This window comes from Schistocerca americana, unplaced genomic scaffold, assembly GCF_021461395.2.
Source record: "Schistocerca americana isolate TAMUIC-IGC-003095 unplaced genomic scaffold, iqSchAmer2.1 HiC_scaffold_49, whole genome shotgun sequence".
Classification (NCBI taxonomy): domain Eukaryota; kingdom Metazoa; phylum Arthropoda; class Insecta; order Orthoptera; family Acrididae; genus Schistocerca; species Schistocerca americana.
In genome coordinates, this window is record NW_025726225.1 from 1,818,150 (window position 1) to 1,840,292 (window position 22,143).

The 22,143-nt window shown below is 40.6% G+C and overlaps 1 protein-coding gene across 1 annotated transcript in view; it reads right to left on the reverse strand.

Moving 5' to 3' along the window:
• Positions 1-22,143, reverse strand: part of LOC124585254 (Down syndrome cell adhesion molecule-like protein Dscam2) — a 156,198-nt gene that overhangs the window by 96,594 nt on the left and 37,461 nt on the right. The window contains exons 3-4 of the mRNA XM_047131382.1: positions 10,753-10,871; positions 2,469-2,694 (exon numbers count right to left, since the gene is read on the reverse strand). Coding sequence (XP_046987338.1) covers positions 2,469-2,694; positions 10,753-10,871 — 345 coding nt within the window. The remainder of the gene's footprint in view (positions 1-2,468; positions 2,695-10,752; positions 10,872-22,143) is intronic.

Sequence of the window (22,143 nt, forward strand, 5' to 3'; positions counted from 1 at the left end):
AGCCAGGATACCACCACATTCATTTCAGTAGGACTCTACTGGCAGCCACAAGCGGATACCTCGAAAGTCTATACAGGGAGGCTACAGATGTTGCGAAAGAGCCCCAGAATTTCATTAGGAAGGAGGAGGGCGTGAAACAATGAAATCTGGATTCCGGTGCTGAAGCAGATGTGTACCGCTCTTCCATCGTGGGATGATCGCAACAGCAGGCGACGACAGTCGACAACGGCCGACTGCGGTCGCGTATTCGAAACATGTGACGTCACGCCACTGCGCGGAAGCTCTCGGAAGCGGAATTTTGCTGTAACCAGTAGCGAGCCGGGGTGTGAATCGGACATTCGATAAAGCTACGATCCCCCTTAAAAATGTCCTCCGCAGATAGGGACGAAACGTCAGGTTTTAAGGTGAAATCCATTCGACCACGGTGAAAGTTTACATTTTACAGTTAGTTGTTGCAGAGTTAGTTTCATGAAACCAAAGCACATAGCGAGCAACAGTGAAAGTAGCCATTTTCATTTTGCACGACGCTGGTGCTCCTGGTGATGGAATAGTGTACTGACCCACTCGTGAATCAAACTTGAGGTTGTGTGCTACGAAATGACAAATCTACCGATTTCGTAAGTTTGTAAGGTATCTCAATAAATTCATATGAATGGCGTTTGAAAAGACCGTGCGAAGTCCGAGAGATGGCACCACTGGCGCGTATCGAGGTCATGTTTAGTTAGTACCATCTTTTGAAAGAACGCACACCAAGTTTCAGCCATATTGGTCTATCTCTTTGTGTTTGGCATTCGTGTGAATCAAGGAAGTCGAGCGATTATCAGAAAATGGACGAAAAAGAATTTAGTGGGGTGATTAAACATTACTTTAAGAAAGGCAAAACGTCTCAGGAGACTAAAGAGAAGCTTGATAAACACTACAGTGACTCTGCACCTTCGATTAGAACAGTTTATAAGTGGTTTAAAAATTTTTGTAGTGGCCATATGGGCACAAGTGATGCTGAACGTTCTGGAAGCCCAGTGGAGGTTACGACTCCAGAAATCATTGATAAAATCCATGATATGGTGATGGATGACAGAAGAGTTGAGGTGCATGAGATTGCTAGTGCTGTGGGTATCTCGAATGAACGGGTACATAATATTTTACATAAACATTTGGACATGAGAAAGCTATGTGCAAGAAGGGTTCCGCGATTGCTCACGCTTGACCAAAAACGGATTCGTGTGAAGTGTTGCAAGGATGGTTTGCAGTTGTTCAGGAAGAATCCGCAGGACTCTAAGCATCGTTTCGTCACTGGGGATGAAACATGGATACATCACTATGCTCCTGAGACCAAACAACATTCTAAACAATGGGTTACCAAGGGAGAATCTGCACCAAAAAAGGCGAAGACCACTCCGTAGGCTTGAAAGGTTATGGCGACTGTCTTTTGGCATTCGCAAGGGATAATCCTCATCTATTATCTGGAAAAGGGTACAACTACTACAGGTGCATATTACTCATCGTTATTGGACCGTTTGAAAACTGAGCAGCAAGAAAAACGCCGGCGATTGGACCGCAAAAAAGGCCTTTTTCTAAAATGGTCTACCTCATATGTCATGATGTCCATATGGTTTTATAAATGTTAATCCACGTTTCAGATCTGATGACGGCACCTTCAGAGTGCTAAAGGATTGAAGCGATCGTGGCTTTTCAATTATTTTCAAAACAGAGTGATCACCCGACGACACACCGTGTGTTCACTGCGAAAATGTCCTTTTCCATCACGACAATGCACCAGCACACACCTCAGCAGTTGTGGTCGCAAAATTAATGGAAATAGGTTTCCAACTCGTTTCCTAATTCCTCTGTTCTGCAGACTTGGCTCCCTCAGACTACTGTTTGTTCCCCAATTTGAAGAAATGGCTGGTGGAATAAAGATTTTTAGCAAACGAGGAGTTGATTGCAGCAGCTAATAGCTTTTTTGCAGACTTGGACAATTCCAATTATTTGGAAGGGATCAGCAAATTAGAACAGTTTTGGACGAAGTATGTAAGTCTAAAAGGAGACTATGTCGAAAAATAAAAACGGTTTACCCCAAACACGTAAGTAGTTTATATTTTTGCACGAACTTTTCAAACATCCCTCGTATATCATTCTAAAGCTGTAAAGTCCTTTTGACTCACCACGTATTTCTTCTCCTCAAAAATAGGATGTGAGGCTACAGGTAGCATCGTATTCCACACAAGAGAATGATCCTACCGACGAAATAACAAAATACTTTATAGCTCTACATTTGGACGGAGTAATGGATGGAACTTACTTTACACAGCTGGTCATCGAGCATTAAGTATCAACGATCCTATTACAAACGTGAGATTATCAATAGAACAGTCGTCGGCCGTCGGCGGAAGCACCCACAATGGTGAGTGGAGAAGAGGCAGCGAAGCTGAGAGTAGCCTACTCGTAAGCGCAGCGTGGGCACTGACCTGCCTTCTGCCAGCGGATCTCGCTGACAGGGTAGCCGGTGACGCGGCAGTGGAAGGCGGCCATTGGCCGCACGCGCGGCGGGCCCCGCACCTGCAGGGGCGCCGCGTGGCGCGCGACGCCGCCGGCGGAGCTGGCCACGCACTCGTAGACGCCCGCGTCCTCGGCCGCCGCCGCCGCCAGCCGCACGCGGCCCGACACCGCCGCGCTGCCCGCCTCCACGCTCACCTGCACCCAATTCCCACGCGCACACTCTCATATTATTATATTTTCCTTTATTGGACTTAAATTTCCCCCTCCAGGGGGGGCGGCGGACGGGCCGCAGCGTAATATGCCGCTCTACAGCCTAGAGAAAAGTTAAAAAACATAATGAGAACATAAACAAACAAGAAAAACAGGCGATAAAAATGGTGACATTGTAAAAATCTGTAAAATGGCGGGAAACTTTGGAATTTAATATATAAAAATACTGCAGTAGCGATGTGGATGAAGATACACAAGAAGGAGACAGGCACAATTAAAAAACACGGCGACAGCCTGGTTTCTGTTTGCACCTATGAGGGGGAAAAGGGGGGGGGAGGTTAGAAAAGAAAAAAATGGGGAGCTGAGGGAGGGAGGGGACATAGAAAAAGTGTGTCTGGGCGGATGCGAGGAGGAGTGGGAAAGGTAGGGGAAGGGACATCAAAGAGGACTCGGGGGAGAGAAGGGAGGCAGAGAGAGGGTAGGACAGGGAAGAAACTGGATGGAAGGGCAGGGAAGAGGGAGCCCAGTGAAAGGACACAGGAAGGGAAGAGGAGGTGAGGATCAGAGTAGATAGGAGGGATAAATGGAGGGAGAGAGGGCATCATCTGGGAGGGGGAGTTGATGGAAGCCATCTTGGGAAAGGAGATGAAGGGTGTAGAGGTCAAGGGTAGGGGGGGCAGATCGGTGAAGCTGCGGCAGAAGGCAGGGGTTGGAGAGGAGAGGAGCAACCAGACTGTGACGGGGATCAAGGCGGCGAGAGGTGCAGAGGACTTGGGTACCTTTCAGGAAAAGGAGCAGATGGTAGAAAGGAATCAGGTCATAGAGGATTCGCATGGGGGACAGCAAGCATTTACGGAAGGTGAGGTGGAGTGCATGGCGCTCGAGGACTTATAGAATTTGGGGGGGGGGGGGGGGCGGATATCCAGGCGGAACTGGCATAACTGAGGATGGGATGATTTGTAGGTGTGGAGGATGGAAGAGGGGTTCAACACCCATGTCTGGCCAGAGAGGAGTTTGAGGAGTCAGACACAGATGTGGGCTTTGGATTGGATAGAGCAGGGATGAGGTATCCAGGTGAGGTGACAGTCAATGGTGAGGCCAAGTTAGTTGCAGGTGGGGGAGAGGCGGACAGGATGGGCGTAGATGGTAAGGGAGAAATCAAGGAGCCGGAAGGGGCGAGTGGTAAGATCTATGATGATTGCCTGGGTCTTGGAAGGATTCAGTTTGTGGAGGCACTGGTTACACCATGAGGCAAAAAAGGTCAAGGTCTGATATTACATAGCCGAAATGTTTTGCGTTATCGACGACTTATTTCGCATACAACGAAAGCAGAAAAAAATCTTCCAAGTCTCGACACGGACGAAACTTGTAACGTTTTATATTATTTTTGCTTTTCGATGAATGTGATGCAAACTCTGTAGTTTCACTTCCATATCTGTTACACTGGATATTTTTCAAACAAAGTCTTTGATGGTCGATATGTTACGCCACAGAGAGTCTCAGTACAACCTATGTGATCTTTGGCTGTCAGCAGCCAGTGGCAGCTCGTGCTCACTTTCGTTGGTTAGTTATCTGTCTATCGGCATTGTTCTGAACTGTTCATTTATGTCCGACTGCTTAAACATATTCTTAAGATAGTAAACATCATAATGTTAAAAAATGTAAATATAATGCACGAAATACTATAGCTAATGATAATAACATATATGTATACGGGATGATTCACGAAGATATGCAAATACATTAATACGTTATTCTACAAGTAAAACTGAGGAAAAAAGTTCGTATAAACATAGGTACCCAAATGTTTAGTTAAGGGGTTATGGCTAATAAAAGACTTTGCCTGAAATTTAGCAACTTCGCAAATATGAAGCTATCGCAAAACTGTACGAGGTTAAAGCAAAGCACGATTCCCATTTATTTTGTTGTTATTGGTCTGGTAAATCTCATAAAACATGCCCCAGACGTTATCTTCATTAGTGTTCCAGAACATCCTGAGACACAAAGATTATTAAACAAGTAAATTTGTTTACTTTCCACAGAAAAGCTTTATGTCATTGTTAGCAACCATTAGTGAGTTGTTTCAGTCGTTTCCTAACCTTGAAACTTCTATTGAAAACTTTCTGCAATTGTCTGGAATTAAAAAAAAAAATTGAGCCAAGTAGTTAATAAATTAAAAATTTTACGAAATTACTCCTTTGCTTCTCTGCATGTTCTGGAAAACTACTGCAGATATACGTCTGGGGCATGTTTTATTAGATTCACCAGATAATTAACAACAAAATAAATGGAAATCGTGCCTTACTTTAACCTCGATCGCTTCATATTAGCGAAGTTGCTAAATTTCAGGCAAACTCTTGTATTAACCGTAAGCCTTAACTAAACATTTGCGGACCTACGTTTATATGAACGTTTTTCTTTAGTTTTACTTGTGGAATAACACATTAAAATATTTACATACCTTCGTGAATCATCCAGTATACAGATGTGACCTGAGCATTTTTTTCCTTTTTGGTGTGTGTGTGTGTGTGTGTGTGTGTGTGTGTGTGTGTGTGTGTGTGTGTGTGTGTTGCCAGCTCTCCCTTTCCTCATGTTCATACTTATTCCAGTTGTGTTTCTGTAATCTGATTGTGGTGTAATAAGAAAAATGGTGTATTGAAAATGCACCAGAGACCAAATATAGGGACCCTACAGGCTTTTGCCCTACGGACAAGGGCAAATACTCTGGGAAAAACCTTGGCTAGGAATGGTTTCACGGGTGTTGGATCCATCTATTCTAGCAAAATACCTATACAGTAGTTGTGCACGCCTATTCTTCTGACCGGCAAACATATCAATTGCTCTGTTGTTGAAGTTTGGAATTTTGCTGATTCCCCTTGTGAATGGATCAAACAGCCATTGAGGTCAGCCTTTCCTAACCCATACCGCTCTTGAGGAAGGATTTCATTCTTTTTAATATGCTGAAACTGCGCTCTGCTTCTGCTGTTGAAACAGATGTAGTTAGTGCAGTTTGTAATGTTTTGTGCACTTCAGCGAACGATTCTTCAAACAAATGTTCCACAAGGAAGGTGAACAGCTGAGAAACTGATGTAATGACTTTAAACGTATCATTGTGGTAAATCACTGAAAATTCTCTTCTAAATTTATCGTGCAAAATAAAGGGACTGTAACTTTATGAAAAAGTATTGACTAAAGTGGTTGGGAAATCTTCTTTGAAAGAAACAAACTTCTTTGGATCAATAATTTCGAAGCTACTGAATACATGAGAGTTTTGGAGTCTTCCTTTCATCTAGTTGGTCACAAGTCACACACTTCTTTAGCATCTGCTGTCAGATTACATTCTGTGCTCTATTTGGAACGTTTTCTTGAAAAAAACAAGGCATTCATCTTTATAAACTCGAAAATTTTCAATGTTCTCTCATGTTTCCGAAACAGCTGACTCAAAATGACATAATTAATTGGATATGGTAATGCTTTCTGCACTCTGCATTTGCATTGTCTTATAAAAAATATAAATATGTTTCATAATCTCGTAAAAAAATTTCAAAGGAACAAACAATCTGGATTGTGAAGTAAATTTCTTAAAGAAAATACTTCTCTTATTGTAATATCATCCCAAGAATCTTCTTCTCACTAAGCCCACATGCTGTCCTATTACTAACATTTTCAAAGTAAGCAATCTTTCAACGTGTTATTTCCCCTTAAATTGACTTCTGCAGGTAATATCTGTTGTTTCATCTGCCTGCACAAAAATAAAAGTGGCAGCATTATTGTCTTTAATCATTTTTTCAATGTAAACTTGATACATATAGTGCCGAAGTTCATTTTGTATCATATGTGATGTTCGTATGTTTAGATATAGAAGTGCTAGAACTGCTTAGGTGGTCATCTAACAGGCTGTCAAATTTTCCTAGAAGAGATAAAATGTAAGAAATAGCCACTGTTTGATGACTCTCGTTTTTCATTGTGAGTGCTTAGTGTTAAGTCGTGAGTTCCAAAGAACATTAAACTCTGTCCTGTTCTCTTTAATAAGTGTCTATTCTTTGTAACTAATTTATTATGTTTATTAAACACGATGACTCAATCTGAGCAGCAATGTTAGATATGCCAGACATTTTGTATTTACGAGCATTTTCTAAATGTAGTCCACTTTCTTCGTGTTTCTTAATGCAAAGTCATAAATTCTTTAGATTCTTACAGCCACCTGTTGTCCACAGTCCTTCACCACCAAATACGACACAACAGAAACAAAATATGTTTCACTCACAACAATCAATAATTTTTACAGAACCTTGTGTTGCAGAAATTTCTCTTCTACTGTCCGTCAAGTGGAGACACCGAGAAATCATTGGATCAAAGTGCTCCTAACCCCTTGATTTCTAGCTCTTTTCTGTACCTAATAAATGAAAGGGCGTTTTAGAGAAACAATGAAGTTTATTCATTTCAAAATTACTGTGTGAACTAACATCGCTTTTACAAATACTGAACTTGCCCTCATAAACAAAGGCCTTAAGCACAATATAGAACCAATTCTTTATGGCAATAATCTAAAAAGCCTTATTGCATCCAGTATGCTTGCATGCGATGCAGGAAAATTAAATTACAGTGAAACCAATGCAATAGCCTTCAATGCCAATAAAGTAATCATAAGACACCTAAAACATACTTCACATGAAAACAGCGACCAAGTGACATTGGATTGTATCAACTCCAAACTTTCTAACAGTAAAGCTCTAATAGTGAAGGCCGACAAATGTAAGTGTGCAGTTGTAATGTATGAAAATGAATATGTTGACAAAACCATGGAATTTTTCAGTAGTAATATCATAATCGAATTAGTGTTTGATTCCACTTCTAAATTTCTAGCCAAACTTAAGAAAACTCTTAAGAACTGTAATTTCCTCCTAAGTAAGTGGGAAGTGCGTGGCTGGATTGCTATGAACCCCACTGCCCCTTGTCTTTGGTCACAGCCTAAGATCATAAACAGCATTGTCCAATCAGGCCTATTGTTAACTCTAGGAACAGACTTTCATATAGATTCAATTGCAGATTGCTAGCTCTTCTGAATACCCATTATATTCTTGAAACCAACTACTCCGTTAGGAACAAGTATGAGCTTATTGACAAAATTAAGCATTTGCACATTCCACTTACAGCCAGATTTGCATCGCTTGACATTGTAAATTAACATCCCCATACAGGATACCATAAATATAATCAAGAACAATCTGCTTAAACATACGAAACTGAGTATGGCAGAAATCTACGAGCTACTTGAGTTACATTGGTGCTGTCATACAATTACTTCAGTTTTAATTACAAAATTTACAAAGAGAATGATGGGTTTACAATGGGTAGCAGCCTAGCTGAGAAGTTAGCAGACATTTACATTAAGCACTTAGGGCACACATTTTTCAAAACCAACAGTCACATCAACAGCAAAACCATCTACTATAAAAGGTATTTAGATGATACAATTATTATTTTTGATGGCGCTAATGAAGAAATTGACTCATTAGCATCCAAGCTGAGCAGCATGCACAACAACATCAAATGCACTGTTGAACATGAATTCAATAACAGCACCAATTTCTTAGATTTAAAAATTTCCAGCAAAAACCAGAAACATCACATTGAAAGTTACAGAAAGCAAACAGCCACACCTATGTGCACCAACAGCTCATCTTGACATCCAAACCAACATAACATGGCATACTTCAGGTCCATACTTAATCGCCTGCATAAAATGCCACTGGGACCAGTTGAACAACATAAAGAAACCAGTATCATCAAAGCCATAGCTCTAAACAGTGGGTATAACCATCACATGATTGATAAATTATCACAAAACATCCGAAAACAGCAGATAACAAAGGTCCACAACAGACATCTATACAGTCAACACTAAATTCTGTAGAAAGTAGCAGAAAATACGTCTCACTTCCTTTTCTAGGGAGCATATCCCATAAAATAAGTAATCTTTTCAAAAACACTAAATTAAATATAAGCTCCCACGCAAACCATAAACTTTAGCAGCTAACCATTGATAACAGAAAGAATAACCTCCCCCCATACAAAATGTCAGGTATATATAAACTCAGATGCCAAAATGCCCCTCCTTCTCTATTGGACAGACTGGGAGAAACTTTGAGATTCGATTCAAAGGACATTTAGATGGTGTAAATTTGAACAATCCTTCAGAATCTGCTTTTGCAATGCCAAAACTCTCGGTAAACATGGAGTAAAAAACATTGAAGACCACATCAAAATATTGCATCATGCTGAGAAAGGTAGGCTCATGAATCTTCTTGAAGAGATAGAAATATATACACATAAAAGCAAATCACCACATCACATTTTCAATGAACAGACAGAGCTAGCCAATCTAACCTTTCTACAAAATTTCACACACCTATTACCCAGTTTAAAACATAAATAAGCACTACTCCTTTTAACAACAACATGCAATCAACAATCCAAACAAAGTATTACATTGTAATATGGCTGCCTATTCAGTCACACATTTCTGCAACTGTAAAATTGATTTAAAAAAAGTGGTGTGCCATACTACACTAATATAATTTCTACTGTCACATTATTCATATATCTCATGTATATGTTGTTGCCTGTTTATGGTATTGCATTTACACAATACCATATAAGTAACATTCATACACACTGGCCACCACATTTTCCCAATTTATTTGTAATTAATGGTCACTGAATTTGGTATGTTCACAATGTAACGTTTATTCTTTGTAATATAAATACTTAGAATGTTACCTTGATTCCTTGGGAAAAAATTCATTTTCAAATTAAAGCAATGTACATAATGTAATACAAGAACTTCTTTGGCACTGTGTTACACGAAAATGTAGCTACCTGCTTAGTCACACTTCATTGCAACTATACTTGATTCAAAATTTCAGTGTGCCATATGATGTTTACATAATTGTTAGTGTCATATTAATTTTATCTCACCTCTATGTCGATCCCTGTATATAGCACAGTATTTACATAATACCATATAAGTAGCATTCACACAAGCTGGTTACTACATCTGTCAGCTTCATCTGTAATATTATATGCTCATAATGTTAGGTTTATCTTTGTGTTTTAATTTTCATTATGTTATGTCTATTCTTTAAAAACAGTCATACTGTGAAATCAAAGCAATCTGTATATTGCAATATCTCTGAGAGAAAACATCACTGGCACTACTGTTTTTGTAAAACTGCAATCTTTGTGACAACTTAACATGTGGCAAATACTTTTTGTTGTGTGTGTGTGTGTGTTTGGTGGTATGCACAATATGGTCATGTGCAAATCATATAAATGCTGCATATATTTTTGAATATTTGAAAAATACAATCCTGCAACCTTGCAAGAAAATTGTGCGAAATTTTCGATGTAAGTACCATAACCACTTACCTCACATATTTGTTTGCTCTGTATTTAAACGTTTTGAGGTTAGTTATATTCACATAGGGCGCTTCTAACACTGTTTTCTACCGTAGGGCACCAACACACCAAGAATATTTCGCCACAGTGGAAGAATAAAAATCAGAAACTGACGATAATGTAAAGTGCATCTTGTGAATCTTGTGAACAGCCGTTTGATGACGAACTTGTCAGTTCGAAACCGGTTACAATAAATAGCACTATTAATAGTGTCTGGTTGCTATCTTCATCTTTGTAAGAATCAACCTACATTAACTGTACTCAGCCACGGTCTCATCATGTCAGTTTTAGACTTTTTTTGTTTTTGTTTTGCCGGTTAGTTTCTTTACAATCGTTTGAGAAAGTCTGCAGGGTGTGCGCCTCGATTCTGTGAGCAGAGCGTGCAGCCAACCGGCGCACCAGAAGTGGACAAAGAATGTCTCGCTCATTCTGGCTCGCCGCGCCTGTCGGCGCCGCTACCCGGCTGCCTCATTACATAACAGGGGGACCTCTTGTGTGCTGGGTCGCGCCCCCCTGCACTCCCCTGCTTCCAACCTCAGCCTAAGCTGCCGCAGCGTCGCTGTGTCTTGCCCGCACACGCACCTGCACGTGGCCCTCTGAGGTGAGTGGGTGGCCGTCGAGCAGCCACGACACGGAGGGCAGTGGGGAGCCCGACGCCTCGCATTGGCGCCGTCCAGGCGTCGCCGGGGCGCACCACGGCGCTGCGGAACGTCGACAACAGGACGGGCGCCGCGTCTCCAACACAGTTTAGGCCCACCTCACGAACTAAACCTCCCCGACCTTTCTTTCTGCTTACAGCATTTGAAGGTCACTACCTGCACATAAGTTCAATTTCCTAAAGCAGTACAACTATGATGTATCATGCAGCGTAACTTGCTGTGACAGTGCGAGAGAGAGTGAGAGAGAGAGAGACAAATATATTGTTTATTACTCTGTGGCGGTCAGCGCTCACATAATTATTCTTAGGATATAGAGCTTTTGTTCTTCTTAAGAGTAAATTTTACCAGAGGAGAGCCATTCTTGTGATGTAACAATCGAAGCCATTGCGAGTTTTTGATTCACATTGTAAAATATCTGTATATATGGAAGGAAATCAGTTGATAGAACAATAAAATATTGTTCATTTCAAGAAGGTACTTGTTATTATACACCCAGCATATACTTCTATTGTGATTTAATAATAAATACTAGCTTGAGAACAGTTCCGACGGGAGCGTTCAGTTCTAGTGAAATAGTTCGATGTTTTCTTCGGAAAAGAAGTCACTTCAGGGATCATTCAAATCCACAACAGTACCTGGACATTTCTCAGAACTGAAAGCAAACTGATTGCTATGCAACAGAACCCCGAAGAATATTTCTCCGTACTTTGGTTACCACTTTCAGCTCAACACGGTATCTGCAGCATCTGGAGCAGATTTCTACAACAGCGGAAGCGTGTAATCGCTATCAGTTTCACACATCGCCCTGTGTACGTTGTATGTATTTACCCACAACAGTGAACATACAGTTACTCACACACATAGAAAGACAATAAAAGGTGGTGTGGGAAACATTTCAGTATAAAGCTCCTGTAGCGCTAAACAGTAATTGCCTAGTAGTAGTAGTGGTAAACAAAAAAAATTTCTTTTTTTTCAAAGGAGCCTTGATACAACACAATTCTTAAAATAAAAAAATCAAAGGATTGCCAGTAGTTGAGTCTATAGCATTTGATTCTTGTATTTGAAGGTCTTTGACCACAGTAGCAATTAATTTCTACTTTTATTTATTAATATAGGTTATATGCAACCCACAACCCGTCCAAAATCCACCTAGGAGATTTTCATATTCTCACATTCCATATGGGCAAAACTTTTAGCCCTACAGCAAAAATGAACAGCACTTTTTTCTAGAAATTTTAATGTAGCTAAATTTTGTACTGTGCTGTGTTTTCACTGGGGTCACAATTTTCGATTTATTTAAGAAAAAACACGTTTGAATGTCACCTTTGTACGTTTTTTTTTTGAATAATTCGAAAACTATGACCTCTAGCGAAAACGTATACGTGCACAAAATTTAACTACATTATATTTCCTACAAAAATGATCTGTTCAGCTTTTCTATAGGACTAACAGTTTGTATGTAGTGACTGAATGAATATGAAAGTCTTGCGCGTGGTATTTGAAGGCGTTGTAAGTGCCATAAAACTCTTGGCTATGGGCAGCTCAGTCACCCTGTATACGTATTATCAAATGGGAATGTTAAATGACAAATATTATATCGTGTAGTGGAGATGCTGAGTTGCAGATAGGCACGATGAAAAGACTGTCAGTAGGTAAGCTTTTGGCCGAAACCGCCTTCACCGTACACACACACCCACAAACACACAGACACACACACACACACACACACACACACACACACACACACACACAGGCACACACACTTGTGCAAACGCAATTCACACACACATAGCCGCAGTTCAAAAAAATGGTTCAAATGGTTCTGAGCAATATGGGACTTAACATCTGAGGCCATCAGTCCCCTAGAACTTAGAACTACTTAAACCTAACTAACCTAAGGACATCACAAACATCCACGCTCGAGTCAGGATTCGAACCTGCGACCGTAGCAGCAGCACGGTTCCGGACTGAAGCGCCTAGAACCGCTCGGCCACTCAGGACGGCCCATGGTCGTAGTCTCTGGCTGCTGAGGCCAGCTGGCCTTGGTAGACCAGAGACTGTGTCCAAGTGTGTGTGAGTTCCGATTGCGTGAGTGAGTGTGTGTACGTTGTCTAATTCAAATGAAGGCCTTCGTTGCTGAAAGCGTACCTACTAGAAATCTTTTGTTCTGCCTATCTGTCACGCAGCATCTCCGCTAAATGGTGAGTAGCAATTATCCTTTTCATAATATGTCATTATTCCATCCTGGATTTTCCATTGCATAAATATTAAATCGTAACTTTTTAATAGAAATTTAATCTTTCTAACTTAAACTACTAATTACAGCAAAGAATGAGTAATAAAAGAAAATAAAAATTTGGTACAAAAATGTGAAACAGCGAAAGGAAAATAACTTTTTTCTAGAGATTGAACAATATTATTTATTTACATAATTCAACGATTTAATAATCGCTAATTAATTTATCACAGAGTGATAAAATAGTTACACACTGACTGAAGGAGGCCATGGACGAGTTGAAACACAACAACTGTGAATAGGAACTTATGGTCTTTGAAGTAATCGTGAGGCAGCGAAGGCTTTGGAATGTCAGCATCAAGGATAATCAATGTAAACGCTACTTTCATTTCATCAAAGATAGTGTACTGTTCAGTCAAAATTGTTGTACATTGCAGAGGGTGTTCAAGATGACGACCTCCATGGCATAACATCTTTGTAGAAAATTCTATTGCATTCCACCAAGTACATGAGATATGGGGCGAACCTCGTCAGATGCTGCTTGTCTCTGGCCAACAAACGCTTCTGCTGTCACATACATGGGAAGTTTGACATGCTCTCACACACACAAAAAAAAAGCGTCAAATGAAGGGAGTGAAGTTGGCCATGCATTTGGACCTCCTCTCCGATCGATCACCTGGGATATTTGGCACTGAGTATGTTATGTACTCGAACAGAAAATAATCCATCTGCTCCATCCACATCTGACGACACATGTCAAGCGCCACGCCCATTCCCAGATCAGTTCACAACACTTGCAGCGCCTGATGATGCTCGTGCAATGCCTTGTGTACTTGTTAAAGTGCATCCGAATTTTCTATCAAGATATTATGCCTGTATTAAATGTGGTGGTCGTCATTTTGAACACCTTCTGCATTGCACAACATTGCTGAATAAACAGTATACTACCTTTCCTGACTCAGGCCATGTGTGCATTCGTACTTCTTGTTGTTGTTGTTGACAACGCAAAGCTTTCACTTCCAAGACAATAAATTCCTGTTCCAAAGTTGTACTTCGACTACTTATCAGCTGCTTCAATTAGTGTGGAATCTTATGGATCGCCTGGTGAAATCATAATTAACAGTTATTAAACCGTGATTTTAGTAAAAATAACATATTTTCACTTTTAATCACTAATAGCGAGGAAATAAATAGCAATTTCAAATAGATATACGAAAGGCCTTACTCTTATGTCAAAAAATTATGTTTATCAACAATATTGTTCAGTCAATAGAGAAATATTTTATTTTGTATTAAATGTTTCGCATCTCTACACCAAATTTTTATTTATTTTAAATATTCATGCTTTCATCTAATCAGTAATTAAAATTAAAAAGATTAAATTTCTGTTAAAATATGACTCAGTTATAATAAATTTATGATCGCTAAATAGATGTAGAAAAACAATCTGACAGAGAGAATCGAAACTAAGACATCCAAACACAAGACTGACATGCTACACATGCAGCTACCAGCTTTGGTTTTAATATTTTGCAAATGTTTTCACTCAATACTCTCAGAGAGCTAATTTTTAAAAATAATTTTTTCAACTTGTTTGAGAATTTACGTATTGCCTTAGCAAACTGATCTCTAGGCATTAACACCGATATCCTTTACGTAAGACAAAGATTGAAGAGGGCATAGCAGTCCATAGCGTATCATTGTAGGTTGATAAATTGTGAACTGTGATATGGTGCACGTTTGTATTGTTTTCATATACCTATTATACTGTGTCTAACATACACATTTAATAATTAAAACAAATTCATGAAAAATTACATGCAGCAATTTCACAAAACGCAAACAGGAACTTTCTTGAGTAGTGAACAAAGCAATGTTTGCAAGTGCTCAACAACAAGTACAGAGCATTATGGAATGTATCACAAGTAGTGTACTGTATTCCCACGACGCAGCCGTATCTAACACAGGAGAAACGCGAGTATTCCATATAACTCGACTATTCCATACTATACAAATCTCCTCTACGTTTAACTCATATAGTTTCGATGTATTAGCATGTAATCTTCGTGATAAGAGTTGGTCTTGTGTCGAGATGAACTATCGATAATGGGGAGCTGGTGTTCGGTGCACTTGCGTGGCCGTAGCATAGTGTGCCTGGCCATGGGTTTATGTGTGGCGCGATCCTGACGAGATGTGAAGAACTTGAGTGAATTGAACTAATGCGTACAATGGGTTGACGCCGACCCATAGTAAACTGTGAATGTACCGCGACATTTAAAGAGATGAGCATTTTTGGCCAGTGCTATAGACACGAAATGATTACTTGCAGTTGAAAAATGCAAGCGCAATATTAACACGAGTAGTTTCAATACCCGGTACTGTGCTGTGCTGGACAAGTAATCTAACATTTTCATTTTGTATGACTTATTCAACATGAACACAGATACCCATTTATATACAGTAAGCCAATACACCTTTATGTGAGACATATTTGGTGCACACATGTTGAACAAGTCATCCACTATGCTGTCGGTACACGCACTCACGGACTCAAGCACATATACGTATAGTAGGGTAATAGAGCGGCAGCCACCGAGCCGAGGGCACGCGCAGCAGAGCAGCAGCAGCACTTGTGTGATAAACTGTAAATTAATTTAGCTTTTGTTTTTTGTTCATGTGCTTCTGCAATGAAGTGAACTGTACGTGTGTATTTTACTGCTGGAGTTTTCCAAGTCCACGGAGCGCACAATGGACATGAATGGAAGCAAGTGATCAGACTGGATGCGTACGTACGTGTCACCTGTCAGAGTCGTATCTAGATGTATCAGGGGTCCCATATCACTCAAGCTGCACACGCCCCACGGCATTACAGGGCCTCCACCAGCTTGAACAGTCCCCTGGTGACATGCAGGGTCCATGGATTCATGAGGTTGTCTCCATACCCGCACACGTCCATCCGATCGATACAATTTGAAACGAGACTCGTCCGACCAGCCAACATGTTTCCAGTCAGGCGTGGCGTAAAGCTTTGTTTTATGCAGCCATATCGATGATGTTTCGTTGAATGGTTCACTCGCTGACACTTGTTGATGACCCAGCATTGAAATCTGCAGCAATTTGTAGAAGGATTGCTACTCTGTCATGCTGAATGATTCTCTACAGTTATCGTTGCTCCCGTTCTTGCAGGATCTTTTTCCGGCCACAGCGTCGCATATTTGATGTTTTACCTGATTCCTGATTTCTCGTGAAATGGTTGTACATGAAAATCCCCACTTCATCGTTGCCTCGGAGATGCTGTCTCCCATCGTTCGTGCGCCAACTATAACACGACGTTCAAACTCACTTAAATCTTGATAACCTGCCATTGTAGCAGCTGCAACCGATCTAACAACTCCGTCAGACACTTGTTGTCTGACATAGGCGTTGCCGACCGCAGTGCCGTATTCTGCCTGTTTACATATATCTGTGTTGGAATACGCGTGCCTATACCAGTTTCTTTGACGGTTCAGTGTAGTATAAACTGTATAGATAGAGTGTTGTAGTGTACATGGCCCTATTTTTATAGCTCTTGTGACTTCAACGGCTTGTTCAGGAATTTTATGATTAGAAATGGTTCAAATGGCTCTAAGCACTATGGGACTTAACATCTGAGGTCATCAGTCCCCTAGACTTAGAACTATTTAATTCTAACTAATCTATAGACATCACACACATCCACGCCCGAGGCAGGATTCGCCTGCGACCGCAACAGCAGTGCGGTTCCAGACTCAAGCACCTAGAACCTCTCGGCGATTCGCGGCCGGCTTATGATTAGAATGATTGACTATATTATATAGCAAGTTTATTTTTATTGTATCTCATAGCGAGTTGCAGGATTACGCTATTTATTTCTGTGGCCTTTTGGTACGTATTTTTCACACCAAGACTTCGAAAATCTTTTAATACCTAAAGATCGAGCTACATGATGATCGCGAAAATATTGTGAGTTGTATAAAGCGAACTAAGTGATTTCATTGTATGGTTGCTGTACTTGCAATGACATGTTAGTGGTAGTTATAGGTGGAACACCTGATGTTCTGTTCGTAGTTCCTTCATGTTGAAAGGTCTCTGTTGGATTCCTTTCATGTTTAATTTCTTAAATCTGTTGTCATTTATGGAGTAAATTCCTCTCCTAAATTTACTGTGGTGTTTCTGACTATCTGGGAGGAGACTGAGTAGTGGAACGTGTTACTTTTACACATAAACAAGAACGATCTGTCACACTACTACACTTTAAAACACAGTTTATATGTAATTCATGTCACACAGTCTCATACGGAACCTACATCCGCTTTCTGTTATATACTGTGTATGATAAGATACTGTCATCCCCCTTCCCTTCTGTGTGAGAGGATGAATGAGCAAATGTATTTGTAGTTGCATGCTTGAGGGTAGCAGACAAGCCTGTCTGCTAGAGAACAGTAGGACCAACGTCGGAACAGGTAGCTACGCTTCCTAAAAGCAAAGAGGTTTCTATCCTTAGTATGGTTCTGTCCGTCCGTTGTCATGTTGGTATAGGAAGCTGCCCCTCTGGCCACTTCCGTTGGTCTTTGTGAGCCACCCTCAGGAAGCACACTCGGCAGTAGGGCAGTTGCAGGGTGGCCGTGGCGAGCGTCTGAAGTGGTAAGATCTCCGGCTAAGCGCGTGTCTGCTAAGTCCATAGGACAATGGATTTGTTAAGTTCAGCCTAACTGAAAATTTAATCATCTTTATTTCGGTTTTAACTCTAAAATATCTAAGGTTATCTTAAATTGCAGCGTAGTGTAATTCTCGTGTGAAGTTCATATTATTTTCCGGTTGTTGCTTTGTTACTACTTTGTGAGTAAAGTGGAACCACGTGTTGATCAGTAACTCTAACTAAGTTCATCAATCTTAAATGCGAATGCTTGTGTGATTATAACGTCTCGTCTTGACTATATTTTCAATATAGCAACTTTTCTTTATGTTCAGTCCACGTGGGGTGTACTTTGCGAGACCACTACCACGTGCTTATATAACTGTTTGACCCATCAGGTTAATAGTAAGACGTTAGTAACCAGTTCAAGGTTTTGCTTTTGTCAATTGCTTTTCGATCTAATGTATTTTAACTATCAAAATTATTGTGGAGTTGTACGCTTTGTGTAAACCAAGTTGACCACGTGGAGCATGTGGTGTAATCATCAAAGTAGCCCTCAGCTATTCTTTTTGCGAAGACTTCACAAAGAGTTAATATGAATTTAGTATACCAGTGTGTGGTAATTACATGACGGACAGGATTGTGGTATGAACGTAGTTTCTTTGGGTAAAAACTGAATCTGTTGGTTGTGGTTAATTTCTTCTTGCTTATGTTTCAATGTTCTTCGTGAGTTATTTTATGAATGCAGTGTCGTATGCAGTCTCCCAATCTTGGCTCCATGTTTTGTGTTCCGTAAGATTACAATCTCACATTTTTCAATCGTAAATAAGGCACCAGCTGAGTTATAACTCACGTATAATATGCTGAGATTTCAATGAACAATCTTAAAATAAATTTCCAAATATAAACTGATTTCTTTCTTTTTATTTAAATTCTCTTTTTATATATATATATTACCGGTTTTGTATGACTATTAAAAGATTATCATTAATGTTAGTCTGCTTGGTAAACCTAGACTAAATATCTGATGAAACAGTTGCCCAGTAATCCACGGTTAACGTCCCCAGACAGATCACGGCTTTTAACCCGGTTTTATTGTCAGTCAGTACCGCTTTCATCATACCAAAATAAAGTTACAACATTACACATCCCGACCCTGTTCTGTGATTCCGCTAGACTCTGGAATCTCTGAAACGTTAGATTGCGAGCGTGTTATAATCTTAATTTTTTTCCTACAGCGCTCAAACAACTTCTGTGTTGTTTCCGAGCAGACTTTCAAAAGATTCACGGCGTTGTTGATCGGCGTTGCGTTGTTTGTCTTGTTTTGTTTTTTATATTTGTGTGTTTTATATGTCTGTGTGTTTTTTATTCTCGCTTGTATATTCCACTGTTTCGATCAAAGATAAAAATTTGTTTTGCGTGTGAAAAAGTGTGTACTAGGTTGGGTATCTTTCGTGTGACTGTCGTAATTTTTGGGGGACACATTTATTGTGATTAGTGTGTTGCGTACTGAGTATAAATTGCACTAATGCAAATACGTAACCAAGCTAAAAGTAAGCGGTCCAACAACTTAAGCAACATGGACCAAGGGGATAATTTGATTTCCAATATTAACGCGTCGGGCGGTTCCGAAAATGCAATGGGGAATACTTCAGACGAAATGCAAAACAGCACGGACGGGCTCACAGCAGAGCCAGAAATTAAATTGCCTCCAACTAACCAAATTGATTTAGCAGAACTCATGAAAGCCTTATTGCAACAAAATAAAGAAAACACAGAGAAATCGATCCGCGAGCTAGGGGAACAAATGACGCAGAAATCAGAAAAATCGTTCCGAGAACAAAAAGAATCATCCGAAAAATCGATCCGAGAGCTAGCCAAACAAATAGACGAAAAACTAATCCAGCAGACAAATAAAGTCGACAAGTCGATGCAGAGAGTGTCCGATGATATCTCACAACGAATAAACAATCTGGCAAGTGAGATAAAAAGTGATATTATGAAAGAATTAGGCCGTACATTTGAACAAATCGATGATCGTCTGCAAGCCTTAGAACAGAGCAAGCGGAGGGGCGATGCCGAATCTAAAGAAAGCGAAGAACGGCTACTTAGGAATTTCCAAGAGCTGAGGGAAGAATGCCAAAGGGAGCACCAGCAGGTACTCTCGAGGGTCCAAGAGGCAGAAACGCATTGTCCCACGTCCGTTAGCAACACAATAGTGGACAACAGTTTAGCGATCCACGCGTTGAAACAGCGAGTGACAATTTACGTGGATGACATATTAATTGCGGAAAAGTCGTGGGAGGACCATAATGACGTTCTAAACAGACTACTGGATGTTTTTGAGAAGGCAGGTGTAACAGTCAACTTAGATAAGTCACAGTTTGGACGAGAGAACATAAAATTCTTAGGCCATATTGTCTCAGCAAATGGAATACAACCTGACCCAGAGAAAATTGCGGCGATAGCGGAGTGTGCAATGCCGACAAATAAAAAACAGTTGCGAGCATTCTTAGGCCTGTGTAATTTTTATAAGCGATTTATAAATTTTAGTGTACTTGGTACACCCCGTCTATGTGGACTAACAGGGAAGAACGCTTTGTGGGTCTGGGATCAAGAGGCACAGGATGAATTTTATAAATTGAAAAAGGCATTGGTAGAGGCTCCCATCCTCGTGCATCCCGACCTGACACAAGAATTCTGTTTAATGACGGACAGTTCCTTGTCAGGATTAGGTGCGGTACTGTTTCAAACGGAAGGAAATGATGATATTACAACTTGGAAAACAATCTCGTTTGGGAGCAGGGTGCTCTCTCGATGTGAAAAAAATTATTCTGTGACGGAACTCGAAGCACTCGCGATAGTTTGGGCATTCTCAAAATTTAGGTATTTTTTATTTGGGAGGACCACCAAGGTGTACACTGAACATCGTGCACTCCAATTTCTGATGAGCACAAAAATCACGCATGGGAGACTAGGACGCTGGGCACTATACCTACAGGAATATAACTTCACTGTAGAATACATTCCTGGACAGAAAAATGTAATTGCTGGCGCTTTATCGCGCATTCCTATAGGTTTGGTTCACACAGAAGAAAGGGAACTGGGTGAAAATAATTTTAGTATCCTATACTTACAGAATGTAGCGTTCGAGAATTTTGTTACCACCTCTTTAGGGAGTATAGCGGACGAACAGGATAAGGACGCAGTATTGAAAGATATAAAGACGAAGTGGGAGGACAAGGAGAATGTAGGAATACGCCAGTACTACTTAGTGCGCAATAGAAGATTATTCAAGAAACGAGCCCCGGACGACTCCAGATGGGTGTTGGTGATTCCGGAGGAACTCGTAAACAAAATTATATGGTACATACACTTGAGTTATGGTCACTTCGGAGCACAGAAATGTTGTGAAAAACTGAAAGAGACATGCTATTTTAATAACATGCTACGGCGTATTCGTGGTGTACTTAGAGTGTGCGGACCTTGTCAGCGAGCAAAGGCGGCCACAGTGACTTATGCTGCATCATTGCACCCGATAATACCAAGCAAACTTTGTGACCTCGCGGCCGTGGATCTATTTGGGCCACTAATACGATCTAAAGCAGGTTTTGCATATGTTTTCGTAGCGGTGGAGCTAACCTCCAAGTTTGTGTGTCTGACTCCGTTGAAGAGAGCCACAGGAAGGGCAGTGGCAACTGCATTTGCAAAGCAGTTTCTGCATGAAGTTGGGAGCGTGAAAAGGGTTATCTCGGATAATGGACCACAATTTAGATCGCAATACTGGCAGCGGATGCTTCGAAGAAGAAGAATTAAACCTATATATATATCTCTCTTTCACCCCAGCTCGAACCCCAGTGAGCGTATTATGCGTGAATTAGGAAAATTATGTAGGTTATACTGCAGTCGTGATCACCGATCGTGGGACATACACCTAAAAGGATTTCAGAACATAATTAATGAGTTGCCTAATACGTCAACAAAGCTTCCGCCAATCACTGTGCTAAAAAACAAGGAGCCCCCGAGCAGAATCAAAGAGGTGGTGCCTTGGCCACTAGAGCCGAGACTACGCCGGAACGCAATTGTTGACTTAGCTTTACGCAACATCAAGCGTGCAGCAGAAGCCAGAGTCAAGGCGTATAAGAAACACGTGAGAAAAACAGTGTTTCATGTAGGACAAAAAGTTCTTATCAGATCACACAAGCTGTCTAACAAACGGTCAGGTGTCTGCAAGAAATTTTTTAATCTCTTTAACGGCCCGTATCGAATAAGGAAGATTCCCCATGAAAACGCCATAGAAGTGGAAACTCTTCGATCGAAGAAATCAAAAGGGCTACACCATGTGTCAAACGTAAAACCATACATTGAGTAGAAAGGGTAGTGGGGAGTAGAGAGGACGGTGAAGAGAATGAATTGATTAGTTT